The 19,136-nt window shown below is 59.8% G+C and overlaps 1 protein-coding gene across 1 annotated transcript in view; it reads left to right on the top strand.

Moving 5' to 3' along the window:
- Nucleotides 1-19,136, top strand: part of LOC309869177 (rho GTPase-activating protein 8-like) — a 56,636-nt gene that overhangs the window by 24,304 nt on the left and 13,196 nt on the right. The window contains 5 exon segments of the mRNA XM_082739828.1: nt 3,995-4,082; nt 7,500-7,631; nt 11,952-12,038; nt 14,232-14,330; nt 15,462-15,572. Coding sequence (XP_082595954.1) covers nt 3,995-4,082; nt 7,500-7,631; nt 11,952-12,038; nt 14,232-14,330; nt 15,462-15,572 — 517 coding nt within the window.

Here is a 19,136-nt window from a genome sequence, read left to right as displayed (position 1 = left end):
AAGCTTTGCAAGTCTGTCCGTCTGCGTAATGCTGGGATATTAGCTTAGGGGACATTTAGAAATCGGGGGATGCGGAAAGATTGCACTAAGTGACGTTGCCATTTTGGTTTTGAGGGGAGTAAAAACCCTTCACTGGTGGCCCAACACCATGCGAATTGATGAACTATGCAAACAGTAGGTGCACAATAAGTGTTTATACCGTGAAGGAGTGAATAAGTCAGCGCTTTATACGAGCGGGATGAGAAGGGACTGGGCTAGACGTGGGCACTGGGCTCCCAGGCCCCCTCCACGTCCCTGCCTGTGGCTCGCCCGCGCTGGCGCTGTCCGGGGACGCTCCTCTCCCTCGTTTGCAGATGGTGGTGGACGGGGCTTACGGCTGGTCAGTGCCCCTCACGCCCCATCGCTGGCTGAACGGAGTCCACACTCTTCAGGGGGAGTTCGTCCCTCTGACCCCGGCCTGCCTGGTCTCTGCACACCCTCTACCCTCTGGGCCCGCTGACCAGAGCCGCGGTGGCGTGTCCCCTCGCCCGGCCAGCACAGCATCTGTCAGCAGCCCTGGGTCTGGGGGCTTGGACAGGCCACGAGCCCCCCAGCCCACCATCGGCAAATCGGCAGAGCAGAGTAGGGAGGGAAGCAGGGCCTGTGGGCTGAGGAGGGCAGGGCGCTGGTGTCTGAGGAGACCTGCTGTGTCCTGGCCTTGCCCAGAAGGTTGGCATTCCTGAACACTGGGTCCCAGGGTGGCCTTGCTGGGCCCTTGTGGCAGGGCATGTGCTCCCCACATCTGTCCCTTTTCCTCTCTGAGGCTTTGCCGTGCCTGCACTGAGTCTGTGCTCCTGACTGTCTTGTACAGTGGCAGGCTGTGGACGTTCTGCTTGCTGCCTCTTTCCCGCCCCAACAGTGCCTGACCGTGGCCCCCCAGGACACCGAGTGGGTCTTGGCTGGGCAGCTTTGGTGGTGGAAGCCCTCTCTTCCTTGGGATCCGCTGGCCTGGGCAGCTGCTCTTCCTTCTGGCCCTGCATCCACTCCAGGCCGTCAGCCTTCTGCACTGGGGACCCTCCATCCTGGACGGGCTCAGCCCTCGCCCAAGGCTGCACCCGTGCACCCCTCAGCCCCGCCCACCCCGTGTATGCACGGACTGGCTCCGCCTCCTGTGGCCCCCAGCAATGGCCCGGCAGCCCAGGCCAGCACTGGGGGCTCCTCTCCAGTTGTGGAGGTCACTGGCCCCCACCGCCTTACTCCCTCCCACATGTGGTCTCTGCTTGGGACGCCCCACTCCAGGTCCCCCTCCACCAGCAGCCGGTGGGCCTTCAGAGCGACCCGTCAGATGGCGTCCCTTAGTTCCCTCCTCACCGGCTCTGCAGTGTCAGCGGGATAAAGTCAGACCCTCACTCTCCTCGTCCCTGTGGCCTTGACCCCTCCTTCCACCATCATTTCCCGAGACAGCCCGCAGCCCGCGGTGGCGCGCCTGTGTCAGACCCGTGCTGTTCTCGGCCCAACAGGGTGGCCCGCGAGCTGACGTCCGCTCTGCCCTCAGCAAGGCCTTGCCTGCAGCCCCAGTTCCTGCTTCATCGTCCCTTTCTGGAGCTTGGCCTCTGCGTCTCTGGCCTGCTAGGTGTGGTGGCCCCCCAACAACCCTGTCCCACCCCGCTCTGGCACAGTCGGCGTGGCAGGGGCGCAGGGTCATGTGACACGGCGGGGTAAATGGCGTGTCTGGTCTTTGTCTCTGATTCTTGGGAAGTAGCCTCTGAGTCCTTGCAATTTCCCAAGTGGCAGGAGCAGCTGTTTCTGCCAGAGAGGAGGCTCACAGCGGACCCCGGGTCGTGCGTGCTGCCAAGACAGCTCAGGACGGGGCTGCTGAGCCAGAAGGACCAACCGGGATGAGAGGGTCCGAGCTTTGTGACCTCCAGGGGCTGGAGACTGCCTTCAGTCCGCTGCCAGGCGTTTGATCCGCATTGATCACCGACGGAACCGCATATGGACTGAGTCACAGCTCTGTCCGCTGCACCCCTGTGGTGAAACCAGTGAGGACTCCGGAGCCGCATGCCCGGGTGGTGGTGGTGGTGACACGTCGATCTGCCTGACTGCAGGGGGAGGCGGCGGCGTGGGTCTCTACACAGGAACCTCCCACCCCGCCCCCTGCGCCTCCACTTCTGGCTGGTCTTGACTGGCGTCCTTTATGGTAGAATGGAAGTGAGCTGGTGAATTACCGACAGGAGGCCGTCGTGGGAGCCTCTGGGTTTGTAGCCAGCTGGTCCAAAGCGGGGTGCCCGGGGGACCCCCGACCAGCAGCTGCTGTCTGAAGCGAGGACCCTCTGTGGAGAATGGAGCCCTTCGCCCAGGAGGTGTGGCCCAAGCCCAACCAGGTGGAAGGTGCTGGAGACGTAGCCTGTGGCTGCCAGAGCCCGCAGGCTTCTCAGCGGCTTGTGGGGGGCGGGCAGAGACCCCCTCTGGGGCCGGGCGAGGCCCGTGTCTGGTCTCTCTGCCCACGCTGAGTGCACAGTGGGCCTTCTGTGAATGCTTGTTGAACTTGTCTTCATTTGCCACGTTATTTTGTCACCCCAAGAGTTTGCGCTTGGCCTGATTGGCAACGATGACGCCCCTCGGGGTTCTTGTCCTTCCATCACGGACGCTCACTTTCTCTTTCAGCCCCAGGGGCAATTAATTCCACGGCTTCGGTCGCCCCACGGAAGATCCCCAGCTTGAGAGGCAATGCACAGGCAAGGCACAGTCCTTGTGCGCCCCAGGCGAGCAGACACCGCTTGGCCACGGGACCCCGGCCTCTGGGACGCTCGGAGCAGTGTGTGGGACACACTCCCCTCCCGGGCACGCCCGCTGAGGGATTTGTGCCCGAAGCCCCCATTCGGTGAGGCTTCCGGTGCAGCCCTTCCACGCAGGGGCTCTCTAGACACGTGGGAAGCGTGAGCAGAATCCGTGAGGAGCCCCGGAAATGAGAAGGTGCCGTGTCTGGAAATCGGAACAGCTCTCGAATTCTGAGCATCAGAGTAGCTTCCGGGCTCCTGGGAAGATCCAGACGTGTCCCCCATAATAAGCAGCCGTCCCGGGTGTGCAGTTAGGGCAAGCCACGAGCGCGCACGTGGGTGTCCACGTGTGGACATGTGTGCGAGCGAGTGTGTGTGCAGTCCCCACTAGCTCCAGTCAGAGCCGGACGGGCTGGGAAGCGCTGCTCTCATTGTTTCTCGTTTTAAGCAAATCCCTGAAAATAGCTGTAAATACTTCGTTAGGATGAAAGCGAATTTAAAGTGGTGTTATTTCTAGAAGGGTACCTGCTTTCTTCAGGTTCTAGAATCCGTCTCTCAGCTGATCAGTGACGGGTGATTGGACATAATTTGAGGCCAGGCATGGGCAGTGGGCCTGCGTGCTGGGGACACAGATGATCAGACGGGCATAGGCCCTTGGGGAGCAACCCCCCTCGCACTGTCCCATGTGTGGTGAGGACCACTGTGTCAGCAGAGTCACAGGGTCCCCTGGGCCACGCCAGTGGCAGCACCAAGCACCAGGACTCCTGTTCACAGTCCAGGGAAGACTGTCCCCCAGGCCCCCCCAGCCTTCTCCAGGGCCTGGAGTCCTGGGGGTGTCAGGGACGCTTGAATTCTATGAGGAGGAGGCAGTGGGCAGGGTGGCCGGACCCCAGGGGTGAGGCCAAGTGCATCTAGGTTCGAGCCCAGGTGCCCTCCATCCGCGGAGCCGCTGTGCACCGGTGACTCAGCCCGCCAGGCCCCATCGCCGTTCGTAAAGGGGAGCGAGTGCCTCTGCATGTGGGCTGGGAGCGAACCTGAGTCTGACGGAGGCACACAGGGCGTCGCGTGGCACTCGCTCATCCAGGTGCTGTCTTTGCTGGCTGCCAGCCGCCTGGGCCCCTTAGGTCAGGTGGGGCTGCTCGGGAGGCTTCTGTTTCCCGTCAATGACGGGGGCTGCCGCACGAGAAGGCGGCCCTGGGTGCCGGTGGGGCTCATGCCTGTGTCTGCTCCTGCAGGGGAGGACCGCTTTGGAAGACGGGTCATCACCTTCAGCTGCTGTCGGATGCCCCCCTCCCACGAGCTCAACCATAGGCGTCTGCTGGAGTAAGTCCCATGGGTGCCTGTGCACACGCATGCACTTCTGTGTGTGTGTGTCCCCTTGTGTGCACGCGCATGCACATACACCACCCCCACCCCTGTGCACACACACACACACCACCCCCCACCCCCGTGCACACACACATACACACCACTCCCCACCCCCGTGTACACACACACACACACCACCCCCCATCCCTGTGCACACACACACACCCCACCCCCTACCTCCGTGCACACACACTCCACCCCCATCCCCACGCACACACACACCTCACCCCTGTGCACACACACACACCCCTGCACACACCCATGCACACATACACATTCGTGCACACACATGCGTGCACACACACCCGCACGCACACACATACACCCGTGCGCACACACACACACATGCACACGCATGCACATGCACTCCTCTCCCTCACTGTCAGCATGAGTGGATGCTCAGGGTTAAAGGCTCATCAGTGTAGGTCAACTCACAGGTCCCCAGGTGGATGTTGTATCCTTTTCCAGGTCACCAAAGCCACCTGCGGGGCTTAAGGCTCTTCTCAGCCCAGGGTGGCTTTAGGTCCACAGTCTGAAGCTCTGAGCCCAGCCCTAGGGGCCCTTTCACACCTCCCTCCCACACAGACCCCCGCCCTCTGGGTCTGCTTCTCCCCTGCTCAGAGGAAGGCCGTCCACTTAGCTGCGTGCAGCCTTGGCTGCTGTCACACCCTCCGTCTTGTCTGTTGCCGCTGGCGTCTGCACACTCCATGTGCCGGCTGTGCTGCTTCCCATGCCTACTTCCTGGCGGGAGCCCACGAGCCTCGTGAGAGGTGCTGGGAGAGTCGGCGCGTCCCGACTGCAGCCCCAGTGTGGCTCCCATTCCCGGTTCTGACCACTCCAGCCCGCCCACTTCTCCACCCAGGGCGTAGTGCTGAGGGGCCGTGCCCTGGAGCCCCCAGCTCTAGGGAAAGTGTGAGTGGGTCCCAGAAGCAATTGAGAGTCTGTGGGTAGTGTTTTTGTGAGAATCCCCTTGACCCGAACCTCTAATCTGGTCTGCGAAAGGGTCTTCTGACGGCAGTGGGAGATACAGTGTGACCGCAGGAACCCTGCTGGCCCCAGGGGCTCAGGAGTCTCGAGCCAGCGCTGCTGCTGCTGTGGGGCGAGATTGCCACGGAGTCCACAAGGAGCGCCGGCATTGTGGTGCACTGGCCTCCTCCAGCATGCTCGCACATGGGGGCACACAGAGAGGGGGTCCCGGGTCAGGAAGAGCTCCCGTTTGGGGTCCTCCAAGGTTAACACGATCCCTTGTAGATTATTCCTTCTGTGGCTTCACAAACCCATGACCTGCAGGTCAGCTGTCGCTGAAGGCCCACTGCTGGCCCAGGAGGTATTTGGATTTGTTTCCTTGTAAAGACAGAAGGACCCCGGACAGACAGAAAGCAGGACGTTGCAGGAGGCGGGGTAATAAACTCATTCACGGCTGTGGGCTTGCTTTGGGGCCACGACAACCTTCGGGAGCTGGATGGCAGTGGTCACACAACATCGTGCGTGTACTCTGTCACTGAATTGTGCGTTTTAAAATGGTTAATGCTATGTTACAAATTTCATCTCAATTCAAAAGAACAAAAAACAAAAACAAAAAAACCTACCTCTGATAGCAATGGGTACATGGTGTTTTCTCTTGTGCCGCCTCAGAGACCTTCACTACCAGAAGGAAGTGGCCAGCACAGCCTCTGTGGACAGTTGTGTAGGTTGTTCACTGCACAAGGGAGGCATCACGATGGGCTGCCATCCAGTTGCCGTTCCTCTCACCCAGCCCTGGAGGGTATCCATGCAGAGGAAGGAGCGCCTTTTTCTGATTTACTCCAAGGTGCCTGTGGGCTTCTTGATCTTGCTAGGAAAAGCGCCCAGGCTCTCTTCCATGACTCCATGGAAAACATTGCCACCACGCACACCATCCTCCTTCTCCCTGTCCAAGCAGTAGCTTTCTTGTGACCAGATGTGCGCTCCTATTTTTGCAGTGGGTGAAGAAATAAGTCTGTGTCTTTGAAGCTCAACCAGTAATTTAGTTAATGACTTCCTGCGCCAAGCACGCCGCACAGCAGATGCACCGCGACAGGGAGAGAGCTCGGTGCGCTCGCAGGAAGGACAGGGGAGCGCTCCGGGCCGGGGAAGGGTGCCTGCTTGCACGGAAGTGCCCAAGTGAGCTGACACAGAGGTTCCCCTGGTCTCCTCTCCTGAGAGTTGAGAAACGCAAGGGTGACCATCTGCAGAAATGAGGGGTTCCGGGCGGTGTGGGTGCTCTATGGAGCCAGACCTCAGCCTGGCTTCTGCCTGTGAGGGGGACGGAAGGACGGCCTTAGTGAAGGCTGCCCCGGGGGCTTAGTCCAAGCAGTGTTTGAGCAAGTGTCCTGGAGAGTGAGCACTGGGGCTGCCTCCCCAACAGATAAACCCAAACCTCGGACACGTCAGGCCAGCTTTGCCTCGCGTTTATGCATCGGAGATGAGGGACATCGGAGAGGTCCTCCTGCAGGTGGCTGGACGAGGCCTGGGGCTGGAAGCGATCGCAGAGTTTTGGGGACTCTTACTGTGGCATGTGGCCATGAGACAGAACAAGCAGAGTCAGGATTCTCCTCTAGGGTGATGAGAGAAAACGGTTGGAGCTAATCTGGAAGGCAGGAATTGCCTGCTCCTTAGAGACGCATCCGAATGGCAGGGTTCCATCCTGGGTTCAAATCCCGGCTCGGCCTCTCTTACCCTCTGGGGCTGCTAAACTCATCCCTGCATATGGAGTAAGTGAAACAAATTTATTCTCTCAGCCGGAAGGCCGAAACCAGTGTTGGCGGGGCCGTGCTCCTCCAGAGCGAGCCCCCTCCAGGAGAGGAACCTTGCCCCTCGCGGTGCTGGCTGGCAGCAGACCTTCCCCTCCTGGGCGGGGGGCTCCGTCACTCTCCGCTCTGCCTCTCTCTTCTCAGACAAAACTGCCTTCTGGGATTTCCCCTTTTATCTGTCCTGTTGGGACATGTGGGCATGTTGAGTGCCCGCCCAGATCATCTAGGAGAAACTCTTCCTCGAAAGAGCCTTACCTCAGTCACAGCTGCAAAGACCCTTTTCCGAGTCAGGTCACGTTCATGGGCTCAGACGTTTGCCGTGGATGTCTCTTCTGGGCCATTTTTGGGCCTGTCACGTCCCCTTGCTAGCTGTGTGACCATGACCCTCAGGGCTCCACCTCTCTGAGCCGCCTCTAACAAAAGGGGGTGGGGCCCCTTGCAGGTGGGTTCCCAGGGGCCCTGGATGGGTCCCCCCGTGACCTGGGGTGCTGGGTGCTGGCACCCAATGGATGCCCATGGCTTCTGTTCTGGGGAAAGCGTCCTTGGTTTCAGTGACAGTGAGAGGTGATTTTCGAAACCGGGTCTTGCACTTAATGCCCAGGTACTTGAAGTACACTCTGGACCAGTACGTGGAGAGTGATTACACCGTCGTCTACTTCCATTACGGGCTGAACAGCCGGAACAAGCCGTCGCTGGGCTGGCTGCAGAGTGCCTACAAGGAGTTTGACAGGAGGTGTGTGCCTGAGCCCTGGGGGGCAGGGGGCGGGGCTCAGGGTCCCACCGTGGGAGGTGGGGGCCAGGGGACTAGGAGGGGTCCGGGCTGTGCCACAGGAGGCGGGGAGCTAGGCTGAAGGAGCTGGGGGTGGGTGGGGTTACCTCCCCTCGGCAGGGCCTCTAACCTGCTTCCTCATCTAGGGCAGGGCCGGCCAGACAGTCAACATTTTGGCTTCACCGGCCCTTAGATTTCCTTTTTTTTTCCCAAAATTTTCTGAAGATTTTGTGTATTTATTTGACAGAGAGAGACCGCGAAAGAGGGAACACAAGCAGGGGGAGTGGGAGAGAGAGAAGCAGGCTTCCTGCAGAGCAGGGAGCCCAATATGGGGGTCGATCCCAGGACCCTAGGATCATGACCTGAGCCAAAGGCAGAGGCTTAATGACTGAGCCACCCAGGTGCCCCATCGGGCTCTCAGATTTCCATTGAAACCGCTTGGCTCTGCCGTGCAGCAGAACAGCCCCAGATAATACACACACACACACACACACACACACACACACGCAGACGTGGAACCCAGTTCTAGGAAAGCTTGATTGATGGACACCGGATTGTGAATTTCGTGTCATTTTCACATACCGTGAACTGTTACTCTTCTCATTTTTCCCCAACAATGAACTATGGAAAGCCGTTCTCAGCTTGCAGCCTGTGCCAAAGTCGGGGGCCTGCCGGATGTGGCCCGTGTACTCTAGATTGCTGACCCCCGTCTAAGAAATGTGGCAAAGAAACACAACCGCGTGGCCGTCTTCCAGATGGCCTTTGTGCTTTCTCCCCACCTTACAGTGTGCACAGGGCCTTCTGGTGTCTCTTTTGGAGAGGTGGGCGGCGTGCTGGGCAGGTGAGGACACACCGGTCCCAGAGGGCAGGTGTCTCTCCCTGTGCCCCTCACCTGGTGTGTGGCAGGGCTGGGACCCACTGAAGACCCTGTCTCCCTGTCCCAGCCGATGCTCCGCACCACTTGGGAACAGCATGGAACCGGAGGATTTTTTCTTGAGCGACGTCTTGCGTAACAGTTGATTTCAGAGTGTGCTTGGCTAATGGGCTGCACTCTCGGGCCTTCGTGCGGGTCTCCTGGAACCCTCTGGGTGTTCCTTCTCAAAGGCCCGTCATACCTCTGATGGAGATCTAGCAGAGCTTCGAGTGGGTGGGATGCTGGCCAGCAGCGCCTGACCTCCCAGAGCCGGCCACCTGTCCTTTGAGTCCTGCTGTCGTCATCTGTGACTCTTCGGTGGAGTTTCTTACCTTTCTGTGCTGTGTCTTAGGGAAAGGATTCTTGCGTCATTTACCTGACACTGTGTACCAGGCCCTGCAGGGGAGCTGGAGGCAGCCGGGCCTCAGCAGTAGCCCCTCCCTCATGAAGCTCTCCTGGATTGTCCCTGGACAATCAACTGCCCCTTCCCTGCGTCTTCGCTGTCCCTGACCAGACAGGGCAGCTGCCGAGTGGCGTGTTTGTGCCCCTCTGTGCCCGGCTGCACCCCCCAACTCATCTCTTTGTCCCCTGCCTGTGGGAGAAGGTCTGCATGGGGTAGGTTCTCACTCAGTGGTGGAGGAGCCAGGTGGGGCCGGGAGTGAGTGCTGGTGTTCAGGCTGGGGCAGTCAGAGAGGCCAGCTGGAGGAGGTGGCCTCTGAGCGGCCCCTGGAGGGATGGGCAGGTGTTGCTAGGTGGCCGACCTGAGGAAGAGTGAGGGGGGCTGAGGCTTCGTGGTGGGAGGGCCGGCCTGGGGGATTCAGCTGGGGAACGGAGGGAGCGGAGGGAGGTGGCCAAGGGCAGGGCGTGTGCGGAAGACGCCGGACTTGGTTTAGGAGGCAAGGGGGAGCCATGGGAAGTGCTTGAGGAGAAGTGAATGACACGTTCAAAGTGGCCTTTTCCAGAAGCTCAGGCCGACAGGAGGACATGATACGTACCCCTCTGTTGAGCCGATAGAGATCAATTATCAAATGGAAGGAGGCACACGTGTCTCCTACTTCTCACAAAGGTGGACCAGGAGGTGGTCCTGGATGTAGGTAGGATGGTAGACCTCGGACAGCTACTCTAGACATCAAAACCAGCAGGGGAGTGTCTGCTGGGATGGTGAGTTCCCCGTCACCAGAGGTATGCAAGTGGAGCTCCAGATGCACTTCAGTGAGATTTATACCACAAGGGTTTTCTGCCTGCTCTCGCTGCACCCTGGTGGGTGTCCTGCGTTCTTTTCCTCTTGGCTGTTGACTCCTCGTTCTCCGGAGTGTTCTGCCGGGCCGTTCCTTTTAAGGAACCAGTCCACACACGTGCTGGACCCCCTTCCAGGAAGCCACCTCCACGTCAGGAGTGACTTGGCGGCAGCAGTGCTCTGGGACCCTGGACCACCCGCAAGTCGCTGCAGCCCCCTCCCTGCACCGAGAGCCCTTCTCTTTGTAATTTGTTAGTATTTCCTTGGGAGATACTTTGAGACTCTGTAGACACCTTGCTCCTTATTGAAGCGTCACGTCCTGGTCTTAGCCTCCATCGCTCGTTCTCGGTCTGCTGAGAACTCTGAGGGATCTTGGGGGGCCGAACGGTGCTTGGAAGTACTGGCAGTTTACCCTAAGGCAGAACGTACACTTCCGGCTTGCTTACATTTGTATGGACTTGCGGGTTCCTGTTTCTTTCTTTTTTTTAAAATTTATTTGACAAGACAGAGATCACAAGTAGGCAGAGAGGCAGGCAGAGAAGGAGGGGAAGCAGGCTCCCCGCTGGGCAGAGAGCCCGACTCTAGGATCCCAGGACCCTGGGATCACGACCTGAGCTGAAGGCAGAGGCTTTAACCCACTGAGCCACCCAGGTGCCCCGCGAGTTCCTGTTTCTTTCAGTGGGTTCTAGTCCATGATTGTGTTTAATCAGATTCAAATGCAGCCCCGTGGGTGCCCTTCCTGTGACCCTCAGAGGTGTCCCATCGCGCCAAGCGAGCCCTGCCTTTCCAGAATCGAGCACCAGTGAGGCTTCAGGCACATGTCACCTGGCCCTCAGCCCACCCTGCGGTCCGCTGTTTCTCTAGGGGCCCTGGTTCCACTCAGTGCAGAGAGTCCAGGGTCCAGGGTCTGGAAGGACTGTGCTGGTTGATTTCGGAGACACTGGCTCCCAGGCCCTGTGCATGGACAGTTGGGGTGTTGTTTGCATGTCTCCGTTTCTGCCGGGGACCGTGCGCTTACCGTGGTGCCTACGGCCGTTCCTGCCCAGCAGGGCTCCTCTGGCTCTCTCTCTCCGCATCTGTCCCCTCCCCTCTGGCAGTGAGGACCTGCCTGTGCCTCCCTTACTGACTTGCTTGCCCGTCCGTCGCCCAGCATCTGACTTATCTCACTTGCTGGTCGTGTTACCTTCTTGGGCCACCCCACCGCTGTGCACCCCCTTCCCGTCCCAGTGTGTCCCCGTGAGGAAGCCTGCTCACACAGCCGGCCTCCAGTCACCTCCCTCGTCCTCCTCCTCTGCCCCTCCCCCTCCCCACCGGCAGCAGCCTGGTACACGTGTGATGACCAGCTCCTGGGGGACATGGGCTGATCTCCAGCCACCGTGGCCAGCTTCAGGGTCCCAGTGTGTCCCCACTGGACACAGAGTTAGAGGCACTCAGTGTGGACTTATTCGACTTACTCAGATGCAGCAGACAAATAGCATCACGGGCACGGGAAGAAGTCAACGTAGTAAAATAATGAGGAGGTGATGAGTTTTGAACATTGCCTCGGTGCTTAATGTGATTTATTATGTGTTTATGCTATTTAATTTGTTTTTCACAACTGGCTCCCCAGATGCCTGAAATTCTGACCATCCATCGGCTCTTGTGTGGGGGTGAGAGCTGGCCGGAGTCGCCCTGGTGGACCCCACGCCCCTCCCCTCACACAGCGCCAGGCGGGGGCCACAACCACCCTGCCCTCCCCTGCTGCCTCCACCCGGCTGGTGCCGACCTCCTGGGCCCAGGCTCATGGCCTTGGAGTGAATTATTCTGGAATGAGGGGAGCCAGTAGCTCCCTGTTTTTGAGTGGGTGCCCCGTACCTCGCGTCATGAGCAGCTCAGCGAGCCCCCCGCCCCCCAGTGTGGGCGAGTGCCCAGAAGTAGGGACCCCGCTCCTGCAAACTGTAAGGTGTGCCATGCATGCTGGGCGGCGGAGGCAAACAGGCGGTCCTGATTCTCCCCTTCGATGTGGGGCTCAGTGTGCTTGAACCGGCTGCGTGGACAGAGCCCAGGTTCTGAGGCTCCTGGTTAGGCTTCGCAGTTCCTCAGCTCAGGGTGTTGGGCGTGTCGCTCTGCAGTCCCCTCACGCTTCCCTCCTTAGGTACAAGAAGAACTTGAAGGCGCTGTACGTCGTGCACCCCACCAACTTCATCAAAGTCCTGTGGACCATCTTCAAACCGCTCATCAGGTATGCGGCGATTTTGGCGAGAACCTCACGGGGGCGGGAGGCTGCATCCTGTGGGTTCAGGGCGGTGGCGGACTGGGGCGGCTCTCCCTAGGTGGCCTCCTGGAGGTCTCCTCTCCGGGGCACCCATGTGTCTGTGCTACGCTGCCCCCCCGTGGCTGTGGCGGGTCACGGGCTGACAGTCATGGATAGGAACGCAGGCTCACAACACGGATCACAAGTAGGCAGAGAGGCAGCAGAGAGAGGAGGAAGCAGGCTCCGTGCTGAGCAGAGAGCTCGATGCGGGGCTCGATCCCAGGCCCCTGGGATCATGACCTGAGCCAAAGGCAGAGGCTTTAACCCACTGAGCCACCCAGGTGCCCCTAAAACATTTTTTCATATCTTTTCGTGATTCATTTATCACAACTTCTCATGTACCTTACGCGCGTAGCAGCTGAAATGATCCCGTGAAGTCAGCTGTCTTCTCTCTCTTCCAAAGGAGAGGAGGTTGCCACTCAGAGAGGCTAAGTCCCGGCTCAGCGGGTTTCCAGCTCAAGCCCATGTGGTTCTGCCACTTACCCTGCCTCAGGTGTGGCCGTACAGTGGGGCCAGGAGAGAACCTTGGGAATCAGGGCTGGAGGCACTGGGGTCAGGACTGGGTTCTGCCACCTGTTGGCTCTGTGGCTTCGGGCAGCCACGTGACCTCTCTGAGCCCTCGAGTCCTCATTTGGAAGTGAAGTGGATCAGCACAGAGGCCCTCCAGTGCCCAAGAACTAGCAGGATGTCCACGGACCCCTCCTGATTCTGACCCTCGGGGGTCGGGGCCTGGAGCTTGCCCATGCACCTCCACTGCCGTCCCCCAGAGTGCACTGCCCCGAGGCCTTTCCGGGGTATCAGTGGCAAGAAACAGGGTTCTGCTTGTATCTGTCCTCCAGACCTCCAGAGCCTGGTGACTAGCAAATGCCTGGCCACTGGAGGGGGTCAGGCAGCAGAAACATGGCGAATGTTGGAGGGTGTTCCTGTGTGGGCAGGGGCTGGCCCCAGAGGCTTCCCTGCAGCTCAGAAGCTGACCTCTCTGTCCCCCCCACAGCCCAGCCATGCATGCGGAGTGGCCTGGACCCCTTCTGCCCCCAAGGGCAGGTGGCTGGGGGTTGGGGCACGTGGCCCAATTCCTGCTCGCCCACTAGGGGGAGCCGGTGCACGAGGCTGGGCCTCCCGTGGCCTCCCGTGGCCTCCCGTGGCCTCCCGTGGGCTTGTGGTGGAACAGCTGGGCTTGAGCCGCAAGGGAAGAGGTTCTCGACGTCTGCCCGGGCACTGGCGTGGGGTTGTGGTTGACGACTTGGTGTCGTGCCCTCGACAGTCTGTTCAGAGGACACATCTCGTGTTGAGCGTTCTAGCCACACACACAAAGCCAGGGGACGCGAGGATCACTTTGTAGACGACGGACCGGCTCATTGCCGTGATGGTGGCGACAGCATCACAGTGTATGTATGTGTCCCACCTCTCCCTGGGTGCCGGCGACCGTCCAGCGGAGCCGTGACCAGGAGCTAGGCGGCCAGTGGTCCTTTACCAGGGGCAGGGTGTGGGGCCCTTGCCCGCCGGATCGTGTTCCTGTCCTCGCTCCGCAGCTCGGGGAGCGGGCTCATTGGTAACGGTGGTCCCAGGTGGTATGTACTGGTGTAGACGGCAGACGTCTTCCCAGACAGTCCCGCTCACAGGGAGAACCCATTCCCGAGGGGGAGGATGAGGCCCTCCGAGGCGGGGAAGCAGACCCGGCTGGGGCTTGTCCCCACGGTGGTGCTCACCCCCGGCTGGCCTCCCGGGGGACACCGTCCCGGAGAGAGGGCAGACAGTGCCTTGTGTGCTCCCTGCCCCGCCCCGGGACCCTCGCAGAGAGGGGGTGCCCAAGTGGGAAGGCACCCCAAACCGCAGGCTCCCCCGGCCCCTCCCTGCCCTCGCCCGTGTGTGCAGACTCGTGGCAGAGTCAAGCTGGAGGCAGATCTTTATTTTCATGCAGATGAGACACTGCATTGTCGGTGCCTCTGAGTTCTTAGGAAAGAGGCAGATCTGCAGATGCGCGGCTTCTGTTGTGTCCCAGTTTCCGCTGGAGTCAGCACTTACCGTCTCTCGGCGCGAGACGCGCGCGCCTTGCTCTCCCCGCCCCCGGCCCGGCCTCCTGGGCTCATCGTCCTTCTTCTCCTGCTTCTGATTTTTCAGTCATAAGTTTGGGAAAAAAGTCCTCTATCTCAACGGCTTGAGCGAGCTCCGCGAACACCTAAAGTACGACCAGCTGATCGTCCCCCCGGAGGTTCTGCGGTGAGTTGGACCCGCCCCGAGAGGTGTGGAAACACCCCGGGGATCCCACGGGCCTTGGTCCCCACCCCTCGCCCCCCGTAGCGTGGAAGGCTGCGCCTCCAAACACGCGCCCAGCGGATCTGGCCCCGAAATGCGCGGCGTCAGCAGGGATGCTAACTGCTGACTCAGGGAGCCCAGCCTGCAGGCGGGCTGTGCCTGTGCGGGCTGTGCGTGCGGACGCTGGGCCCTTCCCCCTCCCCCCGGGAGAACTGATTTAAAAATACAAGCCGCTGCTGTTCGTCTTGGTGTTTACCACGTTTGCCTTGAGCGGAGAAACGGGGGCGTTTCTCAGGCGTGTGCATAACGCCGCGTACAGAATGCAATGTTCTCGGGCCCGTCGCAGGTGCTCTGGACGCCAGCCCAGCCGGGGCTTTTGCTGAAAGCCTGTTCGTGTGTCTGCTACTTGAGCTTCCATGGCAGCGGGGATCTCTCCCATGGGGTCGGGAGCAGAGGAGGGTGGGCGGTTGGTGGCACCACAGCACGCAGGGGCAGGTCTTGGAACCCCGGCCCTTCGCATCTCCCTGTCTGGGGCTCCTGGGAGGGAGCAGGGCCTTCGCCGAGCTGCAGGGAGGTGGGGCGGCTTTCAGGGGTGGGGGAGATGTTGAGCTGCTCTGGGCGCCAAGTCGCACACCAGACGCTGGGCACACAGGGCGGTGTCGGACTGACCCTGCCCCCGGGTGGTAGGGCCAGGAGTTGGTGACAACAGCTAGGGAGGGGACTAGGGGCGAGGGGATATCAGGGGAAGAAGTGAGTTTCCCAGGGACCGGTGGCTGGGCCCAGAGGCGGGCGAAGGGCGCTTCCAGCAGAGGGAAGCCTTTGTGGAGACACGTGGGTGAAATGTTGGCCCGGGGTTGGGCGGAGAGAGTGGGCATGTGAAGTTGGATCATCCTCTGTGCCTTTGGTGCGAACACCCACGGTAGTGGCCGACAGTGTGTGTGCATGTGTGTGTGTGTGTGTGTGCACGTGCTCACACACACGCGTGCGATGGCGGTATGGCCCCTGGGCCCAGAAGGACAGGGCACGGGCCCTGCAGACGTTCACAGGGCGTCTGGCCCCAGCAAGGTGAGAGCCGTGCTTCCGCTGTGTCCTCAGGTATGATGAGAAGCTCCGGAGCCTGCACGAGGGCAGGTCGCCCTCTCCTGCCAAGATGCCGCCGCCGCGGCCCCCTCTGCCCACCCAGCAGTTTGGCGTCAGTCTGCAATAGTAAGTGAGCTGGGGGGTGACCTGCTGGTTTCCTCTGGGGGACCGTGGGACACTCGTGTCCCAGGGAGGCTGTCCCCACGCCTTTGTATCCAGCAGTCCCGCTTACCCCTGCGGGGAACCGGAAATGCACTCTTTTCCTGGAGGCAGGAGCACCTGCTTCCAAGTGTGTCCATGTGAATGTGTGCAGGGGACCCAGTGGCAGGCAGAGGACCAGGTCCTGGGGTTCTTGCCTACGTGCAGGGGACCCAGTGGCGGGCAGGGGACTGGTTCCTGGGGTTCTCTCCTGTGTTCAGGGCATCTAGGCCATGGCAGGACATGTGCCACCAGCCTCAACATGAAGCACGCTATGTGCTTTGCTTCGGCCAGTGCGGCGGGGCGGCCGTGGGGCAGGGCCCGTCAGGAGGGAGTTTGGGGAGCCAGTTCACTGTCTGCCTTGTAGTGAGGCAGCCGGGCGGTAATGCCAGCCGGCACCCCCGGTGGCCACAGTGCATCTCCCGTGGCTGCCACGCCAGAGACAGAGCCCAACTGAGAAAGGAACTTCTGTCAGGTCTAGCGCCTGATTGGGGACTGTTAGTGTCACAGCGTGCTGTGTCCTGTCCTTCCTGACTGGTCTCTCCCCTTACCAGCCGCATGACCCTGAATCCACTGCCCATCTCAGCTCGTTGACTTACTTTTGGAATGAAGGAGCTGGAGGATGTGGCCATTGGCATTTCCTTGTAAAGGATTCCGGGCCGACTTCATGGCTTTTGAGACTCCCCCAGCGGCCCCTCCTGCAGGAAGGCTTCCCCGATGCTGCTGGGGAAGTATGGGGACCTCCTGCCTCACCACCGCCTCCGACGGGCTGATGGGGAGCCTTCCCACCCCACTGCCTGGCAGGGAGCACCTGGTCCGTCCTGGTCTCTGCTGCCGGCCGTAGGCCAGACGGAGGCGGTGTTTTATCTGACGGCCGCGTGGGGCCGTTGGGTCTGGTGTGCGCGATGTGTAGAAAACCGGGGTCTGGAGGGTGGTGCTGGGTCCTGGATAGTGGTTTGCTCAGTCACAATCCTTGCTGCGACTTGATGCAATCTGAAAGGTTGAGCGTTGGAGACTGGACGGTGTCCTGGCCAAGGCGCTGGGGGACCCCCACCTGCCCCCTCGGACTTGCCACTTGCCTCTCCTGAGGCCTCTGGGCACGCGGACTCCTCCTCCTCTTCTCGTGGGGGCCGTGGGGCTACGGGGAGACACGCTGCGGACCCCGCTTTCTTCCTGGCCTGGAGTGAAGGAGAGCTGCTGCGTGTGACGGGAGGAATCACGGCCCCTGGGGGCGTCAGTGTCCCTGCAGTTGTGTCACTTTACATGGTGACGGAGACTCCGCAGGGGTGATTCAGTGAGGGATCTTGGGACCGTGAGGGACCCGGGTGGGCCCAGCGGCACCATGAGGGTCAGAGTCAGAGGGGAGCCAGGAGCACGGAAGCAGGAGGCTGGAGTGACGTCAGGGAATGCAGGTGACCCCGAGGAGCCGGAATAGGTAAGGAACGGGTTCTCCCCTCCAGCCTCGGTACAAAACACAGCCCCGTTGACCCGTTTTAGCCTCTGACACCTGCAGAAGGCTAGGACCGTAAGCTCTAACCGTTCGGAACTGCTGTGTCCATAGTAATTAGTTGCAGCAGGAACAGGGAGCTAAGAGCCGGCAGGGAGAAGTGTGTGGGGGAGGAAGGTGTGCGGTCACCCGGCTCCCAGAGCACGCCACGGGGGCTGGCGCTGGCTCACGGGGGCTTGGGTGCTGGGGGTCGAGCCGAGGGCGGGGCTGGCACGGGTAAGGAGGGGTGGGTAAGGAGGTGGGAGTTGTCCACAGGGGCCCAGGTGGGCTCCGTACTTCTGAGGCTTCTGTTGTCCCCTCTCGCTTTCAGCCTGGTCTGTGGGGCAGCGGCCAGCTGGTAACCGCAGTCCTCGCTGGCCACGCCCGAGGCCCGCGGTGCTTCCATTATCTGTCCCTTAGCCTGGCGACCTCAGCAGGGCCTTTGAGAGTGTATTCAGAGCCACTTCTGTCTCCGTATTGTCCAATAACATTTTAAAAATGAAAAATAAAAAAACAAAACACACCAGACTCCTGGATTCCTAGCGCCATCGACCTGAGTGTAGAGCAGGGGAGGCAGCCTCGGCCTTCCGACTCCACAGACGTTTTCAGAGTGTGTTCGCAGAGCATCTGAACGCTAGAGCCCACTCCGTTAGCAGACCAAAGACGGGTGTTAGAGATGTCCTTTACAAAGGCCTCTATTCACTCCAGTTCTGGGGCCAGTTGTAACTAAAAATCAGTTCGTTGTACTTTTTTCTTTTTTGACACCCAACGCGGGGCTTGAACTCACGATCCCGAGATCAAGAGTCATCGGCTCAACCGACCGAGCCGGCCCCGCACCCCCAGTTCATTGCAGCTTTAGGGAGCAATGAGTATCCCGGGACCGCCTCTGAAGAACACGCCGTGTGTGCCACTTTGAGAGCTAATCCATGGGATTGCCTCTTTAAATTAATATTTTATGCTGTTTCATTGCAAATGACTACAATAAAATGGCAATAAACATATTAGATAGAGCACCAAATATGTAATTTGTTTGGACTATGAATGAATGGAAGTCATTAAAATTCATAACCAAATCCTATTCACAAATGTTAATTTGCTGAGTTAAGTTCAGAAGCACACAACAGAAAGCTATCACCTTAGAACAAGCTAATTAAGTTAATATATTAAGGGTGAGACAGAGAGTCAAGCTAGCTTTGCTCCTCGCCATCCCCGAAGAGGGAGAAAGGCACGTGCGCGTTCCGTACAGCTCCCGCTGGGCAGCTGTGGGGTCGGGGGAGGAGGGCAGCTAAATCAGGACCTCCTTTGGGTAACGGAGGGGATGCAGGTCCCAGCTTGGGGAAGTCAAGCCAGTGACGTAACTCACCCCAGTTTCTTTCCCCGTAAGTGGAGCTAAAAGCATATTCTCCTTAGCTCCAGGCCCGGGGCAGCTTCACAACAAGGTGTGCAGACCATGTGAACCAGTCCCCGCTGCCCGGCTTGCCGGCTCTCATTTCTCCTTCATCTTCCCCTCCTCCAGGAAGCCTTCCCTGATGACTCCACACAGACTTAGGACCACTTGTTGAAATGACCATTCTCTCCGCTACCGAATTGCCTTGGCTCCCTTGTCAAAAACCGATTGCCCATGAGTGTGAGGGTTTATTTCCGGACGCTCGATTCTCGTCCATCGGCCCATGTTGGTTCCACACTGTCTTTAGTACTGTCACTTGGTACTAAGTTCTGAAGTCGGGAATGTGAGTCTCCCGACTTTGTTCTTCTTTTTCGACATGGTTTTGGCTCTTTGGGGACTCTTGCATTTCCAAATTAACTTCAGAATCAGCTTGTCAGTTTCGTAAAAAGGCAGCTGGGATTTCGGCGGAGATCGTGCTGTCTCTGCGGATCGGTTCAGGGAGCACGGCCGTCTTCCCCAAACCACACTTCCCAGTTGGGGAGCCACGAGAAGTCTTTCCTCACAGGTGGATCTTCTCCTTTTCTTTCCGTGAGGTTTTACGGCTCCCCGTCTCTGTATT

The sequence above is a fragment of the Mustela nivalis genome, assembly GCF_964662115.1.
Source record: "Mustela nivalis genome assembly, chromosome: 7".
NCBI lineage: Eukaryota > Metazoa > Chordata > Mammalia > Carnivora > Mustelidae > Mustela > Mustela nivalis.
This window is presented reverse-complemented; position numbering and strand designations above follow the sequence as displayed.